Source organism: Bombus affinis, chromosome 7 (assembly GCF_024516045.1).
Source record: "Bombus affinis isolate iyBomAffi1 chromosome 7, iyBomAffi1.2, whole genome shotgun sequence".
Classification (NCBI taxonomy): domain Eukaryota; kingdom Metazoa; phylum Arthropoda; class Insecta; order Hymenoptera; family Apidae; genus Bombus; species Bombus affinis.
Window position 1 is genome coordinate 14,848,788 of NC_066350.1, and position 27,954 is coordinate 14,876,741.

The 27,954-nt window shown below is 35.9% G+C and overlaps 3 protein-coding genes and 1 long non-coding RNA gene across 10 annotated transcripts in view; 2 read left to right on the forward strand and 2 right to left on the reverse strand.

Moving 5' to 3' along the window:
- Positions 1 to 11: 11 nt before the first annotated feature.
- On the reverse strand, positions 12 to 8,799 carry LOC126918716 (orphan steroid hormone receptor 2-like). Of its 6 annotated transcripts, none has more exons than XM_050726933.1 (9): positions 8,633 to 8,799; positions 4,857 to 4,997; positions 4,645 to 4,752; positions 4,397 to 4,552; positions 4,058 to 4,322; positions 3,694 to 3,941; positions 3,418 to 3,614; positions 3,062 to 3,339; positions 12 to 3,000 (listed from the first exon to the last, which is right to left on the reverse strand). In XM_050726933.1, exons 2-9 carry the CDS (start codon positions 4,989 to 4,991, stop codon positions 2,741 to 2,743), a joined length of 1,647 nt encoding a protein of 548 aa, XP_050582890.1. In that variant the 5' UTR covers positions 4,992 to 4,997; positions 8,633 to 8,799; the 3' UTR covers positions 12 to 2,740. The 6 variants fall into 6 exon arrangements, with proteins under 6 accessions (XP_050582890.1, XP_050582891.1, XP_050582887.1 ...); XM_050726934.1 differs by lacking the exon at positions 8,633 to 8,799 and adding an exon at positions 6,747 to 6,891; XM_050726930.1 differs by lacking the exon at positions 8,633 to 8,799 and adding an exon at positions 6,219 to 6,593.
- On the forward strand, positions 7,156 to 8,634 carry LOC126918720 (uncharacterized). Of its 2 annotated transcripts, XR_007711426.1 has the most exons (3): positions 7,156 to 7,302; positions 7,376 to 7,530; positions 7,860 to 8,634. It is a non-coding gene; the product is annotated as an uncharacterized LOC126918720 (long non-coding RNA). The 2 variants fall into 2 exon arrangements; XR_007711425.1 differs by lacking the exon at positions 7,860 to 8,634 and having other exon boundaries at positions 7,376 to 7,638.
- Positions 8,800 to 9,374: 575 nt separating the features above from the next.
- Positions 9,375 to 11,759, reverse strand: LOC126918719 (microtubule-associated proteins 1A/1B light chain 3A-like). The gene is made up of 4 exons (XM_050726946.1): positions 11,594 to 11,759; positions 11,101 to 11,263; positions 10,831 to 11,015; positions 9,375 to 10,761 (listed from the first exon to the last, which is right to left on the reverse strand). The coding sequence occupies exons 1-3, from the start codon at positions 11,634 to 11,636 to the stop codon at positions 10,853 to 10,855; spliced, it is 369 nt and encodes a 122-aa protein (XP_050582903.1). The 5' UTR covers positions 11,637 to 11,759; the 3' UTR covers positions 9,375 to 10,761; positions 10,831 to 10,852.
- A 607-nt stretch (positions 11,760 to 12,366) lies between these two features.
- The window catches only part of LOC126918439 (dual specificity tyrosine-phosphorylation-regulated kinase 2-like), a 44,607-nt gene continuing 29,019 nt past the window's right edge, over positions 12,367 to 27,954 (forward strand). The window contains exon 1 of the mRNA XM_050726338.1: positions 12,367 to 16,644. Coding sequence (XP_050582295.1) covers positions 15,448 to 16,644 — 1,197 coding nt within the window. The 5' untranslated portion in view covers positions 12,367 to 15,447. The remainder of the gene's footprint in view (positions 16,645 to 27,954) is intronic.

A 27,954-nucleotide genomic window follows, 5' to 3' on the forward strand; every position in this document is an offset into this window, starting at 1 on the left:
TGAAATACGGCTTTACAAGCTAATAATTTTTTTTTTCAATTATTATTATAGGGTTATTTTATGTTACACTACAATTAGACATGTATGCATGTATATACATAATTTTTCGATGTAATAAAACTGAAGGGGGCAACAATCTTCAGGTCTCTTGCATTTTTATCACTTGGATAATTACAAAATTATTACATTTAAATATAAATATATCTTTTCGTACAGGCACATTTTATATTTACATACAGGTTTCTCTTTCATCTTATCACTTCTAATCATATTGTCCATTAAGTATTCCGTTAAATAAAAACTGTATCACACAAAATATATGAAAGCCAAAAAGATAATTTCCATTGATACAATTTGTCATTGGAAGATTGTACGTGACATGTGATGCAATGAATAAGTTCTTTCATAATATACGAATAACAATTTTTATCTATTACAGTCAATATCACTTATGATACTGTAAAATTAAATTACTATCGGTATTATCATTATTGGTACAATGCACCACAGTATCGTTTCATGAAAAATTCGTTATTACCTTTATTAAAGTACATCATAGTATGTACTGTTAATAGTTACTAAAAATTACATCAGATTTTAATCAACAGATATAATTTACAGAACATCTTGAAAAGAAAACGTATTGTGGTTTAATCTTTGGATTATCGAATTAGAGAAAATACTTATGTTTAACTAAATATTAAACATTGCTAGAAATATTGTACTTAGCGCTTATACCTATTAATCAGAAAAATGTTTATGGAAATCTCAACCAGCAAAACGATTTTTATGAACATTAACAATTGAGAACAGTTTAAAAATATTTAACGATTCGTACATTCGTTACAGTATAACTCGGAAAAATATCTATATTCTAAATATTATTAATAACATTAAATACATAGCATTACTTTTATCCTAACTTACTAGTGCTAATTTAACATTTCATAATTTTCAAGTACGTACAAATAATATATGCGCTTACATTTATATTCTATTATATGAATATAATTACAATAATTAACAGTAAGATATAAAATGTACAATTTATTAAGTAAACGCATACATATTTATTTCTTTATTTCTTTTAACTTGCTAAGTGTTTTTGTTTTTCATAAAAAATATACTATTATTGTCCATTTTGAAGTAAATAATACTTGATGCATAATAAAGTCAATATTTAAGAAAATTCCGTTTCTATTTTATTTTCAACAAAATAGATCTGATTTTTTTTTTCTTGAATGCAATTAATATTATTGCACAATGTATTCTTTTTTTATGGGCATTTTAAATATGATGCATCTTTTTTTACTTAATCTACAATAAAACACAGTCTAGAAATATATCATATTTGCGATGACTATTTTCTAGAAAAATAAGTAAAAAGTGTGCACATGCCAACTCATATCTAACAAAATTACTATGTCATTAAAATTACAACGAAATATGTGATTTGTTTGTACTGATAGTTATATTGAATTATCTTCTCTTTTATCAAAACTAAGACATTAGCGATTTTTTGGACGGAAAAATGCAGTGATCATAAAGAAATAATTTAGTTAATGTTTTAAACTTCTGTGAAGATTTTAATGTATATGTGACAGAAAAAGAATTTTTCTGAAATTTTTTTACAATTTTTCAACATTTTTACGTAAAAATAATTAGAATATTATATATATAATAAAAAACTGTTGAATTGATGAAGTAAAAGATTATTACTTCGAGCAAAGGGCTATCTTTCTTCACTGCTAATAAATTATAAGTATAATAATATTGACCCACGTGTGTTTTCATAACATATGCCAATACAAAACTTTCCAGGTATACATTTTTATTAAAAAGCTCGAAATTAAAGCTTCTTTCTGATTTTTGATCAAGTGATAATTAGTCACGTATGATACTGGAGTATTGTTTGTAATTTTAATGAAAGCATGAGTTTATACTGATAGCAATGATAATAATATTTTCGATAATAAATATGTTACTATTAACATTTTTTACAAATACAACGTTTTGTGCAAGACGGAAAGTTTTGTACAACAGGCAGTCAATTTATAATAAATAAAAAAATGTTAAACGTTGAAATATTTTAAGCTAAATATTACATCTGATTAACAAGTTAAAACACATCTACCCTGAGTTTTAACAACTTTAAAAAGAGGCTTGTGAGAAATATATATATATATATATATATAGGGAGAGAGAGAATTATAATTCTTTCATGAAAAATAAAAATCAACATTGCCTCGTTATATTTTCCTTTTTCAATGTATAAAAATATTCAAGTCATTTAGCGCTAACGCGTATATGTGTGTATATATATGTCGGAGATGGAAAAACGCCGGAACCTCTCCTTGGATTCTCGGGAATACCGTAATGCCGTAATTTAGATTAAACAAATATCACTCCGATTGTTCGAGATTTATGATAGTGAGCTTGGGCTCGAGGCGACAACCAGTCGCCGAACGTAGCCGCGCCAACATTGAGTACAACTTAGACGCTGCAGAAGAGTAGAGTTCTAATTATCGCGATTACTTGTCAAATTCTATCATAGTCATATTTGCACTAGTAAATATCTTCTCTATTGCATAATGATCACATCTAATACCAATAGGGATTCGTTTCACGCCCTTAACCCTAACTCTAATCTTAACGCAAACCCGACATATATATAACATATATATGTATTTATAGATATCACTTTTTTAGGTCACGATTTACATTGCACAATTAGTAATTGTCACCCCATATGACTTTCAGGTTCAGCTTTGTAATCTTGCATAGTAAGAATATAAGGCACGACACTAGCTACGCTTACCCTACCGATCAGACCTGCAAAGAATAAATCTTCCAAGACCCTAGGGTTAATTGAACGAAGTGGTGCAAGCCTTAAAAGAAGGCGAGGTAACCTGTTGGATCCTACGCGTTGTTGTAATTCTGTCCACGCAGCTTCTTGCAAAACTTCGACCTTTTTACGCCACACGCCGGCTAAGACATTGTCTATAAAAATTTCAATTTAAAAATAGACAACTTTTGTACAAATTGAGTATTCTTTACTTACCGGCACTGAAAAGAGTCAACGCTTTAAGGTACGCGTATTCAACGGAATCCACTTGTAATTTATGAAGTGAACTAACACAATCTTGTAGTCTACATATATGTTCTGTGACAGACTTCACTTTACTAGCTGTAATTTTTTCCTGTGCAATACTAGCTTGTAAATGATTTATTATCGATGTTAGAATACTGGGAAGGGATAAAGTGTATGCACATTGTGCAAGTCCTAAAGTAAAAAGCTGTCCCCAGGAACTGCGCACTAACGTTGTTTGAACTTCAGATCTGTAAGAATTAATAAGTTTATCCAATGTATCTTTAACTGTATCATTCTGAGTGATATCATGCTCTTTATTTACGCACGGTAATGCTTGAAATGCCGGAATTCCTCGGGCCCAATGAACTGACAAAAAAAGTAATCTAGCGGCACTCTCGCAAATATAATGTATCGATAAGTACGCAGGAGCTGGACTTGGGGCCCTTAATTCGAATAACGTATGTCTTTCGGAAATTAATTGGCCAGTCCATTCTTCTTCTGGCTCACTTGAACCATTAACACTCTATAATAAAATTATATAAAAGTCGCAAAAATATTTAAAGATATTTTGCAAAGATTTGCCTGATATAAATGAAACATACATCTCCAATAAGTTTAGCCATGCTATCTAATGCATGCGAAATAAGTAAACGTTCTCTTGCTAATGTTAATGCATCACTAAGATCGCTATCACTGCTTTGGTCTTCCATACTGGGGCTTTCAGGTTGTTCCCAAGTTGGAGGAGTCTCAGATACTGATTGCTGTGGTTCTGGTTTAACCCTAGGACTTCTATTTCCTACTTTTGTTCCTGCTGATTCACCTAACACCGGTTTTCTCTCATGTTGAACAGCTGTAACATTATATGTAACTACATTAGCTGTAACTACAATATGTTAACAATTACAAAACTGTTTAAAATTAAATTTAAAAAGTGAACGCTTCATTCAGTATCTTAAATAAACTTACAATCACTTCTCATTCCCATTGCAAGACATTTCTGAAGCCTACAATACTGACACCGATTTCTATGGTGTTTGGTAACTTCACAACTTTTGCTTCCTCTACATTGATAACCCAATTGTTTTCTAATGCTACGTTTAAAAAATCCTTTACAACCTTCGCAACTTATTGCCCCATAATGTCTTCCACTAGCCCTATCCCCACAAACCACGCATAATTCTAATGACAGTCCCAAACCTAACGAACCACGGACATCTCTTGCTAATTTTACCTGAAAAGTAATGAAATGTGAAGCAAATATTCGAACAATGTAAAAATTAAGAAACAAATAGACGAAAATCCTACCTCTACATCAACATTATTTAAATGTTCAATTCCAGAGTGTAAATGAACAATGCCTGCATGAGAACTCAAATTACGAAAATCTCGTCCCATTTTGTGATCAACTTTATCATCATGCACATTATCTACATGATTATTTCGATCCCTTTCCATATCTCTCTAAAAATATATAGTTCATTATATAATTAATAAAAAGTACCTTAAAAGTTCTGTTTCTAATTTTTGCAAAAATTAATACACCGAAATTATACCACAGCGGGATGATGCGCTAAACTGTGAAAATTTCTTCCTACATTTTGATCTAGTTTATCGTCTTGTAAATTTTCACCCCGATCGTTTTGATCAATTTCCATATCCCGCTGTAATAGAAATAAAAAGTTGTTATTAAATAATCTCAAGAAAGTAATTTGAACATTTAAGTTAGGATAATAATTTTTAAATCATTAAAAAATGAAAGAAGCACCTCTGTTTCAACATCAGCTACATGATCCATACCATGGTGACGGGATAAATTACGAAAATCCATTCCTACTTTTCGTTCCTCCTCGTTTTCATTTAAATTATCGTGATCATGTGGTTCCCTATGATCCCTGTCCATTTCTTTCTGCAAAAATAACAAATAAAGATACTTACATAATTGTACAATTCTTAAAACATAAAATATTCCTATGGTGACGTCACTATACATATATATATATATATATATTACGTATATCTTAAACAACCGCAAATACTCGCAAACCACTTGTTGTTTAAAGGAATTGCGTATAGAATTCATAAATTAATATCTTTCCGCTTTGTTGATACATATCTTTGAAAGAACAACGATAATTTTACATTTATATTCAGATAAATATACAATTAATTAACCATTCCTTTCACAATGATCAGGACCCTCTTACAAGATAATTTACCAACAAATAATATCAAATTATCAGAGGTAAATTGCAGCTTATAAACTTTAAACAATTTTTATAATTTTACGGTAAATAGCACAAACAGCTGGCTTGCTTGTGAAATTCACTTATAGAAATTTGCTCGTTTTATTTCCAAACTTGTTACTGTTATGCAAGAAAATTTACTACCGTCAATATAACCTGTAAGCTTGTAACATAAAATAATTTACTAATAACATTATTCAATTGTATAAGAAAGATCTAGCTTTAATGTGACTGAAAGAATACATAAAAAAAAAAAAAAAAATCTTTTCTATGAAGATTGCATAATGCTCCACAGATATTGGTAGCATTACATCGAGTAGGATCGGATAAATCGTGATCATGTACAATCCGATTTGATCTAGGCAGATAGAAGGTATCGTTTAAAGGCCTAAGCATCGACGCGGTATAAAAATGAAAACTGGAGCATTTGCCGTCCGCCCCTACCTGCCGCAACCCTTTCCCCCTACCATTTTAAGAAGTGAAAGAGATGGTCCCGAGTTGTTCGGTTCGTAGGTTGCTACGTGGTTAAGCGCATGCCGATACCATAGCCATGCTACACTGGCTGTCATAGAGCGAATGGTCCATTTCCATACACTCGTGATCCGACTTCGTCACCACTGTCAGTGCAGTAACATGAGAAAACGATGCCTGTACCGTTGCTCCAAAATACTTAACATTCTTGGACCTTACGTTTCGTTATGCATCGTACTCTCTCTGTAAGCGTACTCTCACAACCTTTCTAATCACGATAAAGCTTTCAACCGAATAACCACGGCTACTTTCGAACGTACGAAAATACGTTTGTGCTTTTTACCCATTTTTTTTACATTTAGAATCAAATTTCTTTCACACAAGCCATCAACTTGTATACACACAATACTTACTTTATCTTTATGATCAATAATAACACACGTATCTGATTTCACGGAAGTGTCATGCACGAGATTCAACGTCATTCCATTTTGCGATCAAGAATTTCACGATAGTAACATGACACCTGTCGTCTTTTCTTTTTTTCAAACTTGAGCCATTGACCCGTTTAGACACGTGTCATTATAAACTATTAACAAATTTTATCGCGGCCGCCTTTATCGTTTACATTTCGACAGTCCTATCTTCGATAGTATTTCATGCACCATGATGAACAGTCCGCAACAACAAACAACAATTGGAAATATGTTATTAACGGATAAAAGATGAATCTTAATTGAAAGTACAAGAAGTATAGCCAGAATCCAGAACTATAATTTTTTAAAATAAATTAATTCCTTATAATTTTATTTATCTTATATAGACATGAATATATTGTTTTAAAACATTTTATGAAACGAATTGCGTTTTCCTGACCGACCTTAGAAAACACGCGACGTGTCTTATATTAAAGTTCGAGGACGGTACGCACAATACACTACCTGTTGGGTCGACCTGTATCACCGCATTTGCGTGTGTCGGCGGTGGCGCTCTCACAGGTCACGCACAGTTCTGAAAATATAACGTAGCTAGCCACGCGGTAATACGCGCGGAATATATGTATATATATATATTCGTTATTCGAATATATATTCAAAAAACAACTTTTTAATAAGTCAAACGACGAGGGAACACGATAAACTGACACGTTCGCAGTATATATGCGAAATCTTTTTACTCGGTATGAGCGCTCTCGCGCACAAAAACACCACGTCTGAAGTTTAAAGGCAACCTTGCACAGGTGAACGCAGCCAGGCCGTTCGCTGTACTGGCAGGTTGGCAGGTCACTCTCTTGTATACCGCCAAGACACACCGGCCAGGTGCATTCTCGCCCCGCTTGCCTGCTTTTCTACCTGAGCGAGAGCATTCGCTGTAAAGGACCGCATAGTGGCTTCTCGACGAGCGTTACAGGTTATGTCACGTAATACACGCCCGCGATGACTTATCGGTTGAGGCTCGAGGTCGCAACGTCGAACGAGAATAGGTCAAACACGAACAGTTAGTGGCAAAAATTTATATTAAAAATGCATATCATGACCCAGCAAATATTCCTATGCACCATTACTTTCAGATATGAATATTAGGGGAATCATTTACGTTAACGAGCACGTACAACATAATATTCTTTTAACTAACGAAACTACAATCTGATATCTATTAACGGTGTGAAACTTCTTAGAGAAACATATTGTGTACATTATAAATAAATTGGAGACTAGGAGACAGGTATTGAATTAAAATTTTCGATATTTAAAAATCTTTTCGTTCTAAATATGTGAAAATTTTGAAGCTTGAATGTAGGAAAATAAATAGTTACGATTTTACCTGAGCGAATTATCTTGAATTTATTTTTATTTCGAACGTATGCACCTTATATTTCAAAATAAAAATAGACTCAAATTTTGGATGAACTGTAAATAATTATAGCAATAATCTTACATAATTTTAATCGATATATTAATTTATTAAAAATATGGATTCTATTTTTGTCGGTTAAATTAGCATCTTTTAAATATATTATGTTGACTTATAACCTTTCGATTGGTCATTTCAAGTTAGCTAAAGATTTCTTGGAAGAGCATCAGCGAAGAAGAATAGTCATTGGAGAGTAATTATTTCTATCTATACGACCGGACTTCACAGGTAAAGGTCGCTTGTGGGTCCGAAGGTTACCTCCTACCTACTTGATCACCGTATCGACACAGATTTATCTTGTAATCCCACTTGCTGCGTTAAAATTGCACTACTAATCGCGTATTATTCTTTCCTCTTTTGTTTATCATAATCAATTTTTTTATTATTATCTGCGAATCTATAATGACGTAAATTCTTAACTTCTAAAAGATAGACAAACTTATTATTTTCTTATAATTTTTAGGTATTTTCATTATTTTTCAGTTTCGCAATGTATGAGGATATGAGAAAAGAATTTAAAAGTTATTTCCTTTACAAAAACATATTTTACATTGCAACGTTTGAATTAGTTGTACAATAAATATAAAATACTAAATTGAACATTTTTGAATGTAAAAAAAAATAATGGAAAAAGTAATGTTATTATCAACAGAGTTACGAGATTTCATAATGACAATGTCAAAATATACAATCACTATGTTATTCATAAGGAAGAATAGTATTTTATTTACTAACAATCTAATTGCAGAGAAGCCTGCAAATATGTATTTTACAGTATTTAATTTTATGAAGGAACGTGCACAGATTGATTCGATGTGGGCGAGTCAACGTTTCGGATTTCATGCATCGTTATCGACGAAAGGATAACACAAAGCTAAATACTAAAAAGTACGTAATTTTTGTACGGACTTACCTTTGTTATTAATAACGATGATAGATTTGACTATGTGTCATTTGGACAGTTCATAGCAACAGCTAGACTTCGTCAACCATCCGTGGGTTAGAGTTCATAACCTCTTCTAACCTTTACCTTTCCTTTGCCTCCTTCCCCCCCGTGCCTAACCCCACCGCTCACCTTTATAGCCACTCGACAATACATCTGCTGCCACCGATACGCGGTTGTATACAGATTCACGATTTCGAACCTTTGTTGAAGAATTTGTACGTCGCGCCATATCCTCGGTAAGTTTAAGAACTGTTTTCAGGAAGTATCGCCATGATGGTAAAGGAAGTTGCCATATAACCATAATTTATATTTAAATTTCTTTATTATCCTATCTCGTATAAAAGGATTAAATTTCAGAATACATATATGAGCTCCTAACGTGAGCTTTAGCTTTAAAAAATTGAAAATATCCAATACAAATTTGGTAAAAAAGCATTCGATATATTGCAAAACGTTATTTATTGCAAACAATTTTTCATGTAATTCAAGTTATACATAAATTCATTATATATAAATATTAACACTTATATATATAATTATATATATAAGTATTAATAAAGCGTGTCATTAATATTACCAATATTTATAATAATATCACTAACATACTACTAAAATTCCATCTTTCATTGAAATATCCATCTATCTGTGAATTAAGGGCTTATTTTTATTGTTTTTAACCATTATTGTATTTTTTATAGATACTCAAAAATGTTTGTAGAAAGCCACATTTTTTTATTAATCACACATGAAAAATTTAATGTAATCAAAGTAAATTTCAACTCAATTTGTATCAAATTAATATTAATCACGACTTATTGCCTAAAAATAATATTATATGATTACATATTGTTAGCAGGTTCTTTTCTTACAATTCGTGATATCGGATCTTATTAATTATTCGTATTGGTAAATAAGATTCGTAGTAAAATGTTGATAGCGATAACAATAATAAAACTGAAAATGGTATTGAATTGTTAAGTCTTATAGAATTGTCTCATTGATACAATGATTGTTATTTTCACTCTTAGTTACGATGCCAGGTACTTTTGTTTCTTATTTAATTTACTTCTCTGAAGATCAAAGATAAGTGCGCTTATAACTTTTCGAACTTAAGACATAATTCAAGACAATTGTCATAAGTTACAAGTATCAAACAGTAGAAGATAATCGTATTATTAAGTGCATGATTATATATATATATATTTCAGTTAGAATCCATTATAACCCAATTGAATTTCATAATGCAAATACGTTTAGTATAACTGATACGAGTGTAATAACATTATCACATATCAATACACATGGTATATTGTGTAATTATATGAACACTTTCTTTACTGTTTCAGTATTTTGTGAACAGAATACATTAACTGGAGAAGATATTTTCATTTATAGATACCTTAAGTAATTTAAATCATTTTTTCGCTTACTGTCAAAGATTCCATATACCTATTAACAATTTGTCTGATACATACGTAAACTATAAACAGGCATATGATGAATAAATAATAGTTATTACATAATTCGTATAGTAGTAAAAGTCAAACATATATAGAATAATTTGATTCCAGTTTTGCTTGTAAATATACTTTACAATTTGTTATATATAAACTGGTCACTACTTGTTACTATATTGTTTACGTAGTACTACTCGCTCCTTATACATTATAATCTATTAGACACACAAGACAAATACAGAAGTAAACAAATTCAGATTAATGATATACTAGATACAAATATTATATAGGTAACCTTCTTACCTATTAAGACTGACGGTTGTCATAGTTGTTGTCTGTAACTATTAAAGAATTTTAAAAGTGTGTCCTGTTATCAGCAATAAACTTAATCTTATACTGTAACTTATGTGAAATATAACTGATATATGTGTTGAAAGACCAAAGCACCATGATAGTTCTACACAAAAATGTCAATAATGATGGTTTCGTTAATTATTACAGCAGGTACTGCAAGTTGATCACAAATATTCTGCATATCCAGTTGATGGCAGACATAAGTCAGGATAGATCTAAAATTTTCCCTAAGAGTTCTTAAAAGTATTTAAAACTTAGCATATCCCACAAAACGATTATTTTTACCTATAATAAAAGATGATAAGATATTAAAGTAATCTTAAATATTTTTAATATTAAATAATTTAAACTTACTTATAAACTAAAATGATGAAATTTAATGCCCAAATACTTCTTGGCTGGCAAATACTACATAAAGGAAGCCATCCGCATCTTGTTCTCTCTGATAAAGTTGTGCCATAGTCATACTACCGCTTGCCATACTTCTTTGGTTTACTAATAGGAAAAATGCCTGTGTCGGATGTAGCTGTAGTCTGCGTCTATTAGTTTATCGTCAATAAATATTACTATCTATAAATTATATATTAGTTCTGTAAATAATTTAGAAAATATTAAAAAATATACCTAATAATTTTAACGAACTCTGCCACTGTCAAAAAATCGGGTACTAAAAATTTGGATCTATCCAATATAGGTAACTGTTTCTCTCCATAGTATCTTTCGACAACAATGGGTATCTTATTTGGATGTTGTCGTCTAATTAATTCCACATCAGCAGACCTTTGTGCTAAATTTTATGAACGAATTTTTTAAAGATTATTAATGTTTCACAAAAGATGATATAATATTTCTGGATGTAATTTTTAATATTATTTAATTTTTATTAAAATTAATTTAAAGATATATTTACACGCATCTTTAAACGAATGTTACTCTTGTACAAGATATTATTCATTTGTTATGAAGAGTACATGATTCAATATTATCAATAAAATAAAAGTATATCGAGCTATAAAGAAAGCAAAACATCGCAGATATACTGTGCCGTTTGTTTAGATTTGTCTGGTAATTTTAATTATAAAAATATTATAATTAATATAAGAAAACGTATGCTTACCGAACGAACGTTTTTCTTTAAATGATTTATGATTTAAATTCATCTTGAATTCAGTATATATTATTACGACGTTAAAAGTGATATCAACTGTAAGCTTTTAACTGGCCAAAATGATGCCAATCTCCAACTGTTTTCGGTTTAAGCTAGGTTGAAGAAGACAATGCTAATAACGTTTACATTGGCATATGCTGCCCTCTGGATACTTGTTAGTGGTTTTTGTATTCGACCACTTCTTCTCTCTCTTTTCATCCTTTGGAAATGAATTTTCGTCATGAATTGCACAATACAAAGATATACATCGAGTGAAATTTAATAGTGTAATATATATAATGGAATTATAGTATATAAAACTTTCTATGCTAAAAAGACTCTTTATTTGAATAGAAAATCAAATAATGGAATTGATTTGTTCAACAGATTGAGTCAGAAAGGATTAATAATTCCGTTTCTATAATGCACGTAGCGCCCCAGCTATTGGCCAGTAGTTACTCTGAAATTATAATCTTTAGGGATACTTTAGTATCATTGTGGAAAATGTTTAAATCGAGCTGCTGAACTTGATACACATGATGAAACGATATGATCAATAGCTAGAAACTTTTTATTTTAATATTCGATGATTATGATTTTGTTTCCCCTATATTTTGAATACATGGTTTTATTTACTTCTTCCAACTCGACTTATTGGACGAATTTAAGTGAAGTAATATAGCGTGACACTTCACGGAGAAAATGGGAACTAAAACGTGGAAGAGATACCGAATCATCTAAAATAACAGTCTAGTCTATGTCCTCCCTCTGTCTTTGATATAGGAATACGTATGGACTGTGGACACCTGTGCGTGCGGCAAGCACCAACTGTCTGTATACGTGAGAGTGCATGCGTGGGTGTCGCAGCAGGCGTTTCTTTATGAATAGAGTAATGGTGCTCCCGCCTTGAGTGGTTCGCGAATCAGCGAGTGTGGATTTCTCAGTGAAAAGTTGTGCCGGAATTAAGTAAAAGAATTTAGTGCTATTAAATGCAGCCTCAGCAGCGTACCTATCGTTCCTCGGAATTGACTGTGCAACTTGCTTGGTACACGCCGAACGTTCAGTACAAGGGAAAGGGATAACAAAAACATCTGTACTCGAAATATATAGATAGAGAAGGTAGACAGAATCCACCATAGAAATGATAGACAATCGCATCTCGATAATCGCAGAAATCACGATAGAGGGATCTTTACCACCGGAAGCGTCATGCTACGTCGTCTAACCGCCGAAGATTCGCAAAAATCTCTCCCGCGAAGTATCGCTTTTATCCTTCTTTCAAAACCGACAGCTAAATACGCGAGAGATCGTGCATCAGCCAGTTAGTCTGGCCGTTCATCCTTCTGCCTGGTCGTCTACCCCTTCTGAACCGTCCTGACACAACGTTTAACGGGGGTATAAAAAGAATAAACATGGTGGCGGCGTGAGAGAGATAGATAAGGAGAATCGCGAGAAAGGAAAAGGACGGAGAAAGAGGAAGGGTGGGAGAGAGAGAGAGAAAGAAAGAGAAGTCAGCCAGCTAGCTAGCCAGCCAGCCAGTCAGTGTGCCAGAAGCGACGAACTTCGTTTCGTGCTTGCCTTTGTTTCGATGAAAAATAATCTGTCGTTCCTGAACATCCACCCAACTTTTGCATTTATTCATTTATTATCGTCTTAACAAACGAGAACAAAGAGACGAAAGTAACAAGTTTCTCACGATTAACGCTGAGAGAGGACGTTTCGCTTGTAAACAGTTATCAAGGTGCGGCCACGTTCATCGTATTCGCGGTGTTTGCTTCGATTTTCATGCGTGCACGGGGTCCACGACCGAGCGTGTGAGAAATTCAGCATATTGTCTGGCAACGCGGTGCGGCTCGATTTCGATTTTGCAGTGTCGTCGTAGGTGTGATAATATGATATGTTGCGATCGAAAAAATTCGGCACGATTTGATGACGACGAACGTTCGCCAGATTGCTATCGCGAGAAATCTTCGTTCGAATTGATATAATGTGAACGATTTAGCTACGAACCACAGGGAATGTCGACGCATGTAAATAGAACACGTTCGTCCGTGATTATACGAATAATTAACTGCCCGAGAAGAATCGACAAGCTGTACTTTTCTAATTAAAATCCGTCAATAAAATTCTGCTGCTAGAAAAGATATTCATCGTGTACGACGTTCATGACCATCGAATGACTTTCCATCGATTATCAACGATCGTTCGGCGAGGACGATTTACTTTTAGAATCCTCTTCGCGACAAATCGTTCGAATCGAATCGTATATGGCTGTTCTGATTAACGGTTATTACGCTTCAAGAAAGGTGAATCTCGTCGAGAGTGAACATCCATTGTACGAAAAACGACAATGTTGTTACTTTGACAGAGCTTGACGTACATTCTATTCGAAAGTTGTTGTCGGTCGAAGAAACTCGAAAAAAAAGGAGAAAGAGGAAAAGGAAAAAAGAAAATATTCAATGGAGCGAAGTCGTTCGTGTTGGCCGGCCTGGTGCCAATAACCTCCAGTCAGAGAGGTGGTAGACAGTTTTCGCACGATGCGTTTGCCCTCGTGCTTGATAGATTATAAAATTAGACGTTCGAAACTTCGTACGAAGGTAAAAGGAGCATCGCGTCGTTCCAATGCGGTAAAGAAGGTGGAGACACTGGCTGGTGATAACGAGCGAAGGGTCAAGCGACGAAGGGAATTAATACGAGTCGGATGAATAATTCCGAGGGGGGTAGACAGCTGTGCATGGTAGTCAGAAGTGACGTCAGTCGTGTTGGGTTCATAGTTCCTCTTATTTTCATCGTTCGGAGCCGCGTACAGAGGCCGTGCACGAAGGGGTGACAACGAAAGCGGCGAACACGCGAAATAAAGAAAGAAAGAAAGAAAGAAAGAAAGAAAGTATATACCCGTCGACGACCACGTCGAGTTTTTTTAACGATCGACGATCGTCGCTCGCGCTCGCTGCAACAAGAAGAATCATCACAATTTCTAGTCCGCTGCATTTACATCGAGGAGTCTTTTTTTTTTCTTCTTTCCTTTCTCGACGAAATATTTTTAGACGATCGATTGTATTTCAAGCCGCACGTGCGACCGCTTCATCGGCATCAGGGATCGAATCTTATTCGACACGCTCTTCTAAAGAATTAATGCGCATTTATCGAGCACGCATCGCACTTTGTTCGTAATATGCTTCGTAAAGTCTTAGGAGAGTTGATTAATAATTTCAAGTTTCACTAAATAGTCGTCGAACGAGACAAAGTATAGAAAGAAAAGGAGAAGCATTTCGCACGTTTCATTTCAGCAGACACCGAGAACGAGACTGAAATTCAAATCGCATTAAATCCTTTAGTCGATTAATTTATTCGAGGCGAACTAACTTACATGAAAAGCTAGTTAACGAGATCGGCAGATTGATTAGATTTACTCCTATATTATACAAATATATATATATATATATATACACATATATAAATATGTATGTATATATATTGTATACAAATATAAAATAAACTGACGTAGATCTGCAAACTCTGCAAAACGGCAAGGAAGATCGAAGTAAGGCGAGCAATAACAGTCGCGTTTAACTAGCGTATTAATCTCAACGAACCAATATGTTTTTTATCCAAACGACAATACATCGTGACACGCTAGAACAAATAATAATAGCCGAAATCACGAGAGAAAGAAGACCCTAGAGGAAGAAGACACCTTATCGATCCGTATCGGGGTACGAGTAATCGTCCAATGATTGCTTGTTTCGTTTCCTTCGATAAACGACCCGTTGGTCTACCCGGGACGAAACACACGCTCCAACATCACCGTCAAATGGACACAAATGACTAGCTTAACGTTATCTTCGAGCACGTTCGAGATGCCCCGGTCTAGACCAAAACTGTTCGTACCCGCGAACGCGATCTCAACGCAGACTTTCACCGCTCCGACGAGCGAAAGCAATCATCTACCACCCCTGAAGAGTAACACTTTAGCTTTGAAGCAGTCTGCCAGTGAATCGTCGCCTAGTTACTTGACCCGCACCAGTCACATGGCTGGTACTCATCTGCCGAGCTTAAGTTCCAGCGCCAACAACAGCCTGCTCAGCCTGACCGGGAACTCGGAAAGTTTAAACTTGAGCCTGAGCTCGCACACAAGCCACAACTCGAGCCACAATTCGAGTCACAATTCGAGTCATAATTCGAGTCACAATAATTCCAGTCATAACTTCACTCATAATTCCAGTCATAATTTCAGTCACACCACCACCACCACCACCACTACAGCTCACGAGTCTCAGCATACGCAGTCAAACAGTCAATCGAGCACCGCGTTGGTGGTGAAGAATGGATGTTCGAACGGAAGTTCCTGCGGCAGTGGTATACGTAAGCCGAAGACGATTACCGCCACGCCCGATGTCGTGCTGAAGATTTACGTGGATAAGCTGACGCCTTACGAACACCACGAGATCTTTAATTATCGGCATATATACTTTATCGGGGCGAACGCGAAGAAGAGGCCGGGGATAATCGGTCGGCCTCACAACAACGGCTACGACAACGAACATGGTTCCTATATCCACGTGACTCACGATCACGTGGCCTACAGGTACGAGGTGCTGAAGGTGATCGGTAAAGGGTCGTTCGGTCAGGTTGTGAAAGCGTACGATCACAAGAAACAGGAGCACGTTGCCCTGAAGATGGTCAGGAACGAGAAAAGGTTCCATCGTCAGGCACAGGAAGAAGTGAAGATATTGAGGAAGCTACGCGAACAAGATAAGGACGACACGATGAATATCATTCACATGTTCGATTCGTTTACGTTCCGTAACCATATGTGCATCACCTTCGAATTGCTCAGTATTAACCTGTACGAGCTGATCAAGAAGAACAAGTTCCTGGGCTTCAGTATGCAGCTCGTGAAGAAGTTCGCGCACTCGTTGCTACAGTGCCTCGACGCTCTTTACAAGAACAGGATCATTCATTGCGACATGAAGCCGGAGAATGTTCTTTTGAAACAGCAGGGACGCAGTGGTATCAAGGTAAGTGCATGCTGATCTTTTTTTTCTCCCTGTGCATTCATTTAAACTTTTATATATATTTCAGATAATGTACTAAGGAAATAGCACAGTCCAAAATCGTTTTTTTTTTTTTATGCTTGGTAGATAGAAGAAACGTTTTTAAGTTATGATCATTTTTAATCGTATTATGTTATACATAATCTCTGGTCATATCATATGATACGATCTTCAATCGCGGTAAATCCATTTCGACTTTTGAACGAACGAGCGATGCATATATCGATCGAGATCGGTAAAACCCCGTGAAAGTTCTTAATATTTGTAATTCACGGAATTCGTATTCGTGAGAAATCTGGTCTTCGCCCTGTTCTTTTTTTTTTCAATTTTTTGCCCAAACGCTTCGATTCGGGGAGGATAAACAGCTACCTCTCGTGTCAGTATCTAATACGTTGTTCGTTTCGTGTTGGATTTTTACGCTCTTCGTTCGCCGAGATTAAACGGCGCGTCTCCTCTCAACAGACAGGGAACACAAGCTCGTCGTTAGCGTGAATACCGGCAGGCACAAGCGGAATAAGCGCGACAAGCTGGCTCGCGTGCTCGGATATGCTTTATACGTACCATACTCTATACGTAGGTACGCGAGTACGTACTGTTGTTGGAAGAGATATAGCGTGATCGTAAAATTAGTCAGACCCGAAGGTACACGTGTTTCCTGAACGAAACTGAAATTCGAAAAGTTCTTAGGGAAAATAGTGCTCGAATAGCGTTAGAAGCATAAATCAATTTACCACTAAAACGGTTCTTCGTATATAATGATTATTACAGGAATGGGAAGATAACAAAGAGTTTGCTATCTTATGATTATAACGAAAGATTGCGAACAAGAGCGTTGAATGTTGATTTATAAATGACGATTGCAACTTGACGTTCAAGATGCTTCTATTTTAGATTGATTTCTAAATTGATCTTATATTTACCTGTATAATATACCGTATAATAAAATGCTGTAATTAATTCATGTTGTTATTTTCGGAGGAGTGAAAAATAGCGTGTAATGCAGTTAACTGCAAATAAGATTACGATCAGATGTAATTACGAATAGCTTAGAACAGAAAATAAACCACGACTCGGCATAATGCAAAGCAGCTGGAACCAGACGCAAAGATTATTTAAAAATTCTCCGTTTCTTTATTTTATAATTTTAATCTTCTTCGCTTAATCAAATAGGATGTATTCATCGCCAATCACCTAGAACCATTGGGCGACCATGCGTCCTTCTTTCAGCGCCTAATCTCGAACCATTTTCTCAAATTTGTACCGTTCACAACCACTTGTAAATTGTAATAAATTTGCAGTAAAATTGCACATAATAATATCATTGTTATTATTTTTTTAATTTCGACCATATCTAGAAATATGGATTATTCTACTCTATTTCTACTTTATTACCATCTTGTTCGTCTTCCTTTTTCTTTTCTATCTGCTGTTTCTTCGCGGCATCTCACCGTGCAACACTTTTTCCAGGCTACCTTTACTCGCGCATAATATATAATTCTTACTAATTGATGGCGCGAAATTAATTTTCAACGAACACCTACTGCTCAGCTTATCCTGCTTTACCACGCGCGGTATCTCTTCTACAGACAGTGCATTCCTACATACCACGTGAAAACATATGGATTTCGTGTGTCAGCGTGCACACAGATGGTAAACTACGGGATTACACAACAATACGCAAAGATTATCGTATTGACAAATGCAATCACGCACGCGTATGCAGAGACATACCACGTAAAGGGACGACAGACGAGGTGTCCTTGTCCCTTGTAATAAGCTCTGAGAAACATGTACACGTCCAGGTAGCGTCGCTATTATCTCGCTGTGACGGTCTATAGAATTCGCACGCAATATCGTGAACTTTCCGACTGCTTGGTCGCTTTCTTCGCCGACCTTGCTAGGCCGAGCACGTTAAATGTGTACATGCTTCGCTTTCGCATCGACGTTTTCCTCCGCGAACTTCGCTGCAGTTTTCTCGAAATATTAACTACGCGATGACCCTGCTATAAGAATGAGCGACAGGTAGCGATAGGTTGATATGAAAATCGTGTCGAGAATTTTTTTCCCAATGAAATGGACGGAAGATGGGTTCTCATTCTGTATCTCGTATGATTCGCAGCAGAAGACATACTTTTCGTAGGTCGATTTAGAATGTTCGAAAGATTCACGAAACAGATAGACGCAGCTGTTATACGGTGGAAAAATCTTAGCTTAGTTATTAGGCAGAAATGTTTCGTTCGCATCGACGTTTTCCTCCGCGAGCTTCGCTGCAGTTTTCTCGAAATATTAACTACGCGATGACCCTGCTATAAGAATGAGCGACAGGTAGCGATAGATTGATATGAAAATCGCGTCGAGAATTTTTTTCCCAATGAAATGGACGGAAGATCGGTTCTCATTCTGTATCTCGTATGATTCGCAGCAGAAGACATACTTTTCGTAGGTCGATTTAGAATGTTCGAAAGATTCACGAAACAGATAGACGCAGCTGTTATACGGTGGAAAAATCTTAGCTTAGTTATTAGGCAGAAATGTTTCGTTCGCATCGACGTTTTCCTCCGCGAGCTTCGCTGCAGTTTTCTCGAAATATTAACTACGCGATGACCCTGCTATAAGAATGAGCGATAGGTAGCAATAGATTGATATGAAAATCGCGTCGAGAATTTTTTTCCCAATGAAATGGACGGAAGATCGGTTCTCATCCTGTATCTCGTATGATTCGCAGTAGAAGACATACTTTTCATAGGTCGATTTAGAATACGGTGGAAAAATCTTAGCTTAGTTATTAGGCAGAAATGTTTCGTTCTCACCGACGAATAAAAAGATATTTGCCATTGCTTTAATCGCTTTAATCATTGTATCGTACAAAAAGAATCAGGTCGATATTTTATGTATGCACACATACGTATACAATCGTATCGTTTATCGAGATTTATGCCCTTGTATTCGTTTCATATCGTCATTTTGTAAGTCGATCGAAACAATAACCGAGAATTACTATAAAAAGCTGCCTGCAGAGAACTATTTTAAAGAACTAGTTTCAAATTCGTTTGCACGTAACAGTACGTGGAAACGTTGCTTAAAAGTACGCGCGTTTAGTAGCCATTCCAAGACTATAGCCGATATGCGTTTACTTGCAACTACGCAAGATCCTCCAACAGATGATCTCTGAGGCTTTTGCGCGATAATGCTGTATACGCCGAAGCTTCCGGGTATAGGCTGTTCTATAAGGAACGAGCCTAGCGTCTTAGTTACCGAGAAACAGAAGTAGCGTGCCTGGAAAGAATGGCTCGCAGCGTTGGAATAATTTGGTCGAGGAGTTGGAAAAGAACCGTTGCTACGAATATAATTAGCCAAGCTCGGTTTCGTTCGATAAACTATGAACTTTGCTTAAACTTTGGAATTCGTCGAGCGTGACGTCGTAACATCGCGTTATTGGCAAATTGAACATTTTATTTTCCATTCTCCTTGATGCGTGTCATTATCGGTCTTAAATCGGTCTAATGAACTGGGGAAAGTGGTTGCGCGTCGAATCGGCGCGAAATCGCGATTAAGTTTCATTACCTGCCGGTAATGATATTCGTCAGTCGTCGAACGATGTATAGTTACTCGAGCGCGCGGATTACAGATCTCGATGCATTATCGGATATTTTGAATAAGGTTTTCGAAGAATGGCGCGTGCCGATGTATCAGGCGCGATCAGCCGAGTGTGAATCGTATCTGAATAGGAGAAAATAAGTCAAATTTCTAGCAGATGGAATATTCCGAACTTGTTGCTATCCTTCGTTTCTCTGCTGCTTTCGATAGTAGAAAAATAAGAGAAAAGAATTTATCTTATAGGAGAGAGAATCCTTTGCGTCGCGCTCCTTCTTTCTTTTTCTTAGGTATAAAAGCGAACACGAGTAGCAAGGTCTTTCTTTTTTCACATTTCATAGGAATATCACACAGTGATTCGATATTAAGATTTAATAGTATCAAGTTGAGAAATATTATCGATTCTTGAATAATAAATAATATACGAGCGTTGGAAGGTTGAATCTTTTTTAAAGCTCCATTGCAATCTTTTCTCAGAAACAGAATTCCGATTATAGAGGGTTGAAATTAATTCTCTTTCATAAATTCGTTTCTTTCTCGTATACAATGAATTCTTTTCAAACTAAATTTAGAGTGTTGTGCGCCGAGGTACCATTATCAAACATCGTGCCAAGTCTACGTTATTACAACCATGAATAATTTATAACGTATTATTCGACGATAATTCTGTTTTCTCAATTTGACTTTTCTAATATTTAAGTCCTAATATTTAACGCGTCGAGTTTCGGAGTATCGTTTCAACGCGCTTGAATATTCATCGATGTTTCAGCTAGCAGAAAGAGAAAAATTCCTCGAGGACACGTACAATATCACATTTTGCTTAATTATATTCCTTCTTCTTCCATGTTCCATTGTTCTTGACCGTATATACGACGGTTCGTTATCTCGTTCCTTTTTTCTTTAGAGCCTTGCCCGGCGGACGCGAGGCAGATTGAAAGGAATTTATTCGCCTTTTCATAAAGTTACACGGAGGAGCAATCGGTCGGACGCGTCGCGACGAACTCGTAAATTAGACGGCGCACGATGTTTGGCAAAGGAAGCCATAACTAGACTGCGGATGTTTGCGAATTTATGAGAAATTAGAATCTACAAAAATATATAGAGTTCGTACGAAGGCTGCGGGAGAACGACGCGACAAATGTCTTTTTCATTTTCTTTTCTTTTTTTTTTTTTTTTTTTTTTACCGCAGAGCAATACGCATCGTTCAATTCTCTTCGTCATTTTAAAAATATCGTCGCGATATTGAAATATCGAAAAACGTTAAACTGTTTCTCGTCTCGACGATAATACCTTCGGTTTTTACGATAATTTTTTAATAATTGTCATAAGCCGCTTTTAAGAGCTTTTCGTATCTCTGAACGCAACAAGTTGATTTTTATTATTTGTTCTAAGATACTATGTTTCTTTTTAGTCATAAAAACGACTCGCGTTAGTCATCTTACTCTTCGTATAATCTGCACCGATGTACATAATATTCAAAGTAAAATGCTCGTTGCAACGTTCAGGGGATGAGACGAATTTTGATCGGGCGTCAGTTCCTTCGGTTGTTTTTATAAACATCTGAATTTCCATAAACATCCGTAGTCTATCTATAACCAAAGAAGAAAACCCGACGACACGATTTATGTACATACTTCGTGGTTAACAGGAAGCTGAAGTTTATAGCAATTTACTGGAAAGGGTCACGATTTAAGAACTAGTATCCTAAGCAATTTGTTGCGTATTCGCACGACGATGATGTGGGTACTATGAGTCAGGTTTACTACGACCATCTTGTTATATTATACATCACGTCATAATTATTCCGATCAGGTGAATCGTTTTATTTCGTTCGATCGTGTATCGATCTTAATATTAAATAATTACGCGCTCGACATGGAAGCTTCGAATTCCTCGCTAATTAAATTCTTTATTTCTCATTCACTCAGCGATCGTGATTAAAAAATAAGTAGCTAATTTGTTCCTCTAAACGTGTTATAGTAAACTATAATACATAATCGTCACGTATAAACGTAAGTGAATCGTAAACAGCGAGGAGTAAACTGTATAGGTTTTCGCGATACAATTATACGAATACGAATGAAGGAAAATATCGATGAAATAAAAATTGAAATAAACGAAGGAGAACCGGTAAGTTAATAAGTTTATTTCATAGCCCATTCGTTGATTTCTTGATTTTAATATCAGTTAGCGGCTAAGGTAGTTGGAAAGGAAATAATTTGTTTTGGATTAGATCGAACCGTTAGGTTCAAAGATACGAGCCTCTTAAAAGTAGCTCGCCCATAATTTGACGAGGTTTCGTAAAAACCAAAGCTACTGTTCGATATTTTAATACCGCGACAGGTAGGTAGATAATATTTTTTAAACTGCCAACAAGATGGATACATATTCAGCTCGAAAATCAAATAAAAAGACAGATTTTTCATCGACTGACGACCTATCGAATTCTATTATACTTGGTCCCTCGTAAAAACTACAAAATTCGATTCTTTCTGCCCTCGTAGCCTTAGGAAGACGAAAGAAGAGAACAGGAACGGACAAAATTTCTATCGATTCGATTTGACGTAAAATATCTTGTTTATTCGATATGCTCCATTAACCACGTGCCTGTCCTCCGGCTTCCGGTAGCTCGTGCGAATCATCGATGTCAATGGTATCGTAAACCTTCGAACGTTACGATTTACAACGGGTCTTTTAACATTGTTGGAGCTGAACGCGAATCAGTGGATGGAACAGCAACGAGAGACGGTTTTCTACGCGTTACGCTCATTCAGACGAGAATATCTTGTCGCGGCGTGTAGGAGAGACTCTCTGTTATTCGCCTCGCGCGAGAAATACGAATGATCTCACTTTCCAGATCGCATAACCCGTGACGGTAACAAGATCGGGCCGGAGTTTTCCGCGCGATTCGTTTCTATTCGATAAAAGCGTAGGAAGAATCGCACTCTCCTATATACGTATATTACGACCGTTCCTTTCCTTTCCTTTCCTTCCGTCGTGGATTTTCCTGGAAGGTGGCCCCGATATATACTCGAAGTGGTCGCTGTACGTAATGTACTTTTGGAATATCCGTCAGATCGATACAAAGAAAGACCTCCGAGGTATCCATTACTATAGTAATCACGGGCAAATGGATCTGGTTCGACGTCGGTCCGACTGTCGCTATCCATTGACGAAATTTAATATTTATTACTAGAGCCTCGAAGGTGGTCATTATGACGACCGTTTTTCCGCTTTCCTTTCTTCTTTTCGTATTTTTAGTCTTGGGACTTTGCTATAGGACTTACATATACGATGCTTTTCTTGTACCATTGTTGTAATATAGTATTAATATATATTATAATAATATTATCGTAATATATAATATAATGTATCTTAACGTCTTAAGAAATAACGATGTACGATGAGTCGTAATAATAACGCGAGGTGTAGCACGTGTATGTTACATGTATTACAAAAGCGACACGTCTGAAGCAAGTTTTGCAGGCAAAGCGGAAAGTTATTTGGAAGCGTGGAATAGAATTATTTATTAGAAAGGAATAGATCTTAGGAAACGGTAAATGGTGAAATAATATTTTTGTAATTCCCCATCTTGATTCAAATCATTTTGAATTATCCCATTTTCGAACTGCATGTGCTATGTGAATTATAATCGATGCATAACGCACGAGTCATAATCTTTCCACTTGCCATGCAAAACTATAAAATACGATGAATTATAGAGTCGACGGAACATTTATAGTTTTCTTCGATGGATATTCTCTGTATGTCTGTTTAAAATCATTATTATCGGTAATTCAACACTCGTCTAATATGCAAAACGTTTGAAATAAAGCGCTTTTATTATCTCAACCATTGAAAATTATAAAACGATCGATCTTTCATTCTGTACTCCGTCTGTATATTTTCATCGAGTATCTGATGCTCCGATAAAACAAAAAATTAAAAAAAAAAATCAGCCGATTCCCAAACTGATGAGAAATATTATCGAATATGAAACGACATTTAACAATAACGCCCGTTTTTGTAATATCTATGCTCGGGCCGAAACACGATTATTATCAAGGGTACTACATACTAAAAAGTATATTATCCCCAAACGATTGTTATTAAGGCCATTTCCATCGTTTTCTGAGTTCATTAACGGGACCTTAGATCTTATGAAATTGCCGAGATTTTAACCTTAACATCTGTTCGGCGTACGTTTTATCTTGAAAAATGACAAGAAATCAAGACTACAAAAACTCGTAAAGACTGTTTGACCCTTCGCAGGGACGACGTCAATTTCTGTAGACTCGATCCTTTCTAATAGAACTGGAGACAGCCAATTAATAATCCGAACGTCGTTCTAGATACGATGCTCGATAAGGGATATTGGAGACGACATAAATTCCACGAGACTCGTACAAACGTCTGTTATTCGTAATTAACGAAATGAACGTGATATTGTCGCGCGAGTAGTTCGCACATCGACGAATTGTCAGATATTGCACCAGCGGCGTCGAAGTCTCGTCGAAAGTAGGTGTTTCCAGCCTCTCAGTGGTCTCTCGTTTCTCTCTCTTTTCCTTCTTCTTTTTTTTCTCTTTTTCCCCGCTTTCTGATGCTGCAACGGTTGTCTGCCACTCGAACGAATTATCAGCTGGTTTCTCGCGTTACTTCTGTTGCTCACCGGTTATTTTGAAACGAAAGATGGTTTAACATCAGCGTGGACAACCAGGTACTCGGATACCAACTTTTGTGTTTCTTTGAACAATTGTTTTACTCTCTAGACTGCCTTGCACCGTTAAACCGATATCATCGACGACATTTTGCAAGGCATAAGTTACAACCGACGAATATCGATAAACGCTCTTACACGATAGTTTGGTAACCGACAAGTTTGGTAATTAACCGTTTTACTAATATTACTAGTTGGTAAATCAGCGTGCAAGGAAGCCGCGGTGAAAATTTTAGCATCGAAGTTTATGCACGATAAAATGTTAAAACGTTGCGCAAGATAAAATATGAAAATGTTATGCAAGATAAAATATTAAAATGTTATGCAAGATAAAATACTAAAGCTTCGATCTTATACACTTGTTGGGTAACCGCAACATTTTGTTTGCCCACATAAGAGTTATAAATCGTGATGTGAATATAGGGTGGATATAAAACGCGTGGTTGCTTGAATTTGGGTTTAGCGTCTGGTGAAAAGGAGAGAAAAATGTAATACGGAAGGTGTATCGGTGTACGCGAGACATAATTGAAACGGTACTCGCGATTAGATTAAGAGCGAAGAATTTGTGTCGAGCTGACGGCCAATTAATCGTGATATTGTTAAATCGACTCTTGGTAAGGGTTCGTGAATTCGATATAATCCTTAAGTACCCATTACTCGTAGTTACTCAACGGATATTACGATATCGGTGAGGTACAACACATACTCGAATCCATGCGTTTATCGTGGCGACCAACACGTGTACAGGTTGATGCAAAAAAGGAGTCTCGAGACTTGGTGAGATCTTTTCTTTCTTATTTGCAACAACGTTTACCTTTTTGGCATATATTAATTAGGATTAGGATTCTGTTTAAACCAAACAACCATAAACTATATCTACGTCTAATTGTACTATCCACTTCGTGTCTTATTACTCTACGTTGCGCTCTCCCACTTTGGCTCTATCCTCTTCTTTCTTTTCCATTCTTTCCACCGTTCTAGATACAACTTCGTAATATTCGTTAAGAGAAGTGAAAAAAGTTCAACGAACATAGGATTTAAAATCAATTGTTTGGACGTTATATCGAGTTTTGCATTTATTCATTTATCTATCTATTGTTACATTTAACTGGAACGCTTCAGTGAAAGACGAACGTAGCACGAGGAGGATCGAACAAATAGTCTCTTCGATCGCTGGATTTTATTTATTATTTGAGATTTATTTTTTACTATTTGCTCTCTTTCTACGTTTAGAACGGACGTACTTCTCTCAACATTTTTCACTCCTCTTAATAAAGTATAAACGCAGGGCATGCGGGATAAGAGAAGCGTCACCGCTTTGTTTTCAAATAATTTTAAAATGGAACAATATCCATATACGTATATACAAATGTACGTTTTAAATATATACACGCGATTGTTTCTATGAAAAATATGAGAAATGGTTTGACGCAAAAGTTGTGCGATGATAAATGCGACATAATCTGGTGTAATTAACTTATTTTGTAGATAGCTAATTAGAGGCGATACGAAGGTGACATACCTTTTTTTCTAAGTGAAAATGTATAGTTTCAAATACAATAATACACCCACCTCTGGGATTTCTTTACAAAAATCGGTTATTAATTTATTTATTTATTAGTTTAGAAGATATTTTATTTATAAAAATATGAAGGTATGTTACCTTCGTGTGAAGTCTATTTGGCCACCTACGAAAGCAAATTAAACGGTGATATTAATCAGGTGATATAAATCCCCTTTGATACCATGCAACTTTTTGTCCGAAATGTTTTTTCGTATTCTCTATAGTTACACCAATAATCGCGTGTATATACCTAAAACGGACATACCGTATGTCTTCGTTAATAGTTCGTTAAATCAGTTCAGTAGAATATGGTAGAAAATGGCCAGAAAGTAAGGTGGCGATAAAACAAAAGCAAAATTCACGGCAAATCTCAGAGTCCATTTTTTCTGTAACACCTTGTACACCCACGCTTATTCGCTGCTAGTCGATGCGCATGATAGGCGTATTAAACGGCGATAGAGACGCACGCACGTGTTTGGACGACTCAATTTTGGCTTTCGCGTTACACGATGAGACTCCAGCGATTAGGTTTCGATGGAACAACAACGTTCGACAGTGGCGATCCTCTTCGATCCATTTGTCGTTTTCCTTTGAGTTGCAACGCGCTACTAGACGATGATTACTACGCTACACTTGCTCGTTGAACGATAACACGCAATTAGGTCAGAGCAATCGTTGTTTAAACGTATGTAAATGGGCTTATCTCGCAGCCAAATATACAGGCTGTAATCACTAGACGTCTGGTTGGTAAAAGTAAAAACAGGACGACGCAAACCGTCGTTGCGCGGTGGCGTCTGTTGCTTGGAAAGGAAGCAGATGTTCTTTGAGCAAAAGGAATCCTTAAATGTGCACGTTAGATGCACACTTTTGGTTGTTACTTTTTCTCCCTATGTTTTTGCGAGCAAATATAAAACGGTAAATCCGCGCGAAGAAGCGCGTGTTACAAATTTTAAGAACCTAATCAGACACTCGTTAAGGAAGGAATTAGACTAATAAGCTTGAGAACGGTGGTCAAACCAGAATAACTGAAAAATGAGAATTTTTTATTCCGGAAACGAACAATGTATTAATGATTGTGCAAATATGAAAGCAACTTTTTCCTTCCTAAATAGGAACTAGAACGTTACAACCGTAATTGAGGAACAGCTTGCACGCTGACTATCGAAGGGACTATTTGCATGTTCACGATGATCACTTAGATACGTAAGGACATTAGTACATCGTGCGAATTATCGAATGGCCATTTCGAAGACGTATGATGCTCATTTTTCAAAGACTGTTTAAGTGTAGACGCAAGTTTTAGGGAATTTTGAGAAAGAATTTGAACATGTGGTCGATTCTTTCATTGGAAAGATATTAGGACCATGTCTGTGGTACGTAGCGAGATATCAAAGTGCAA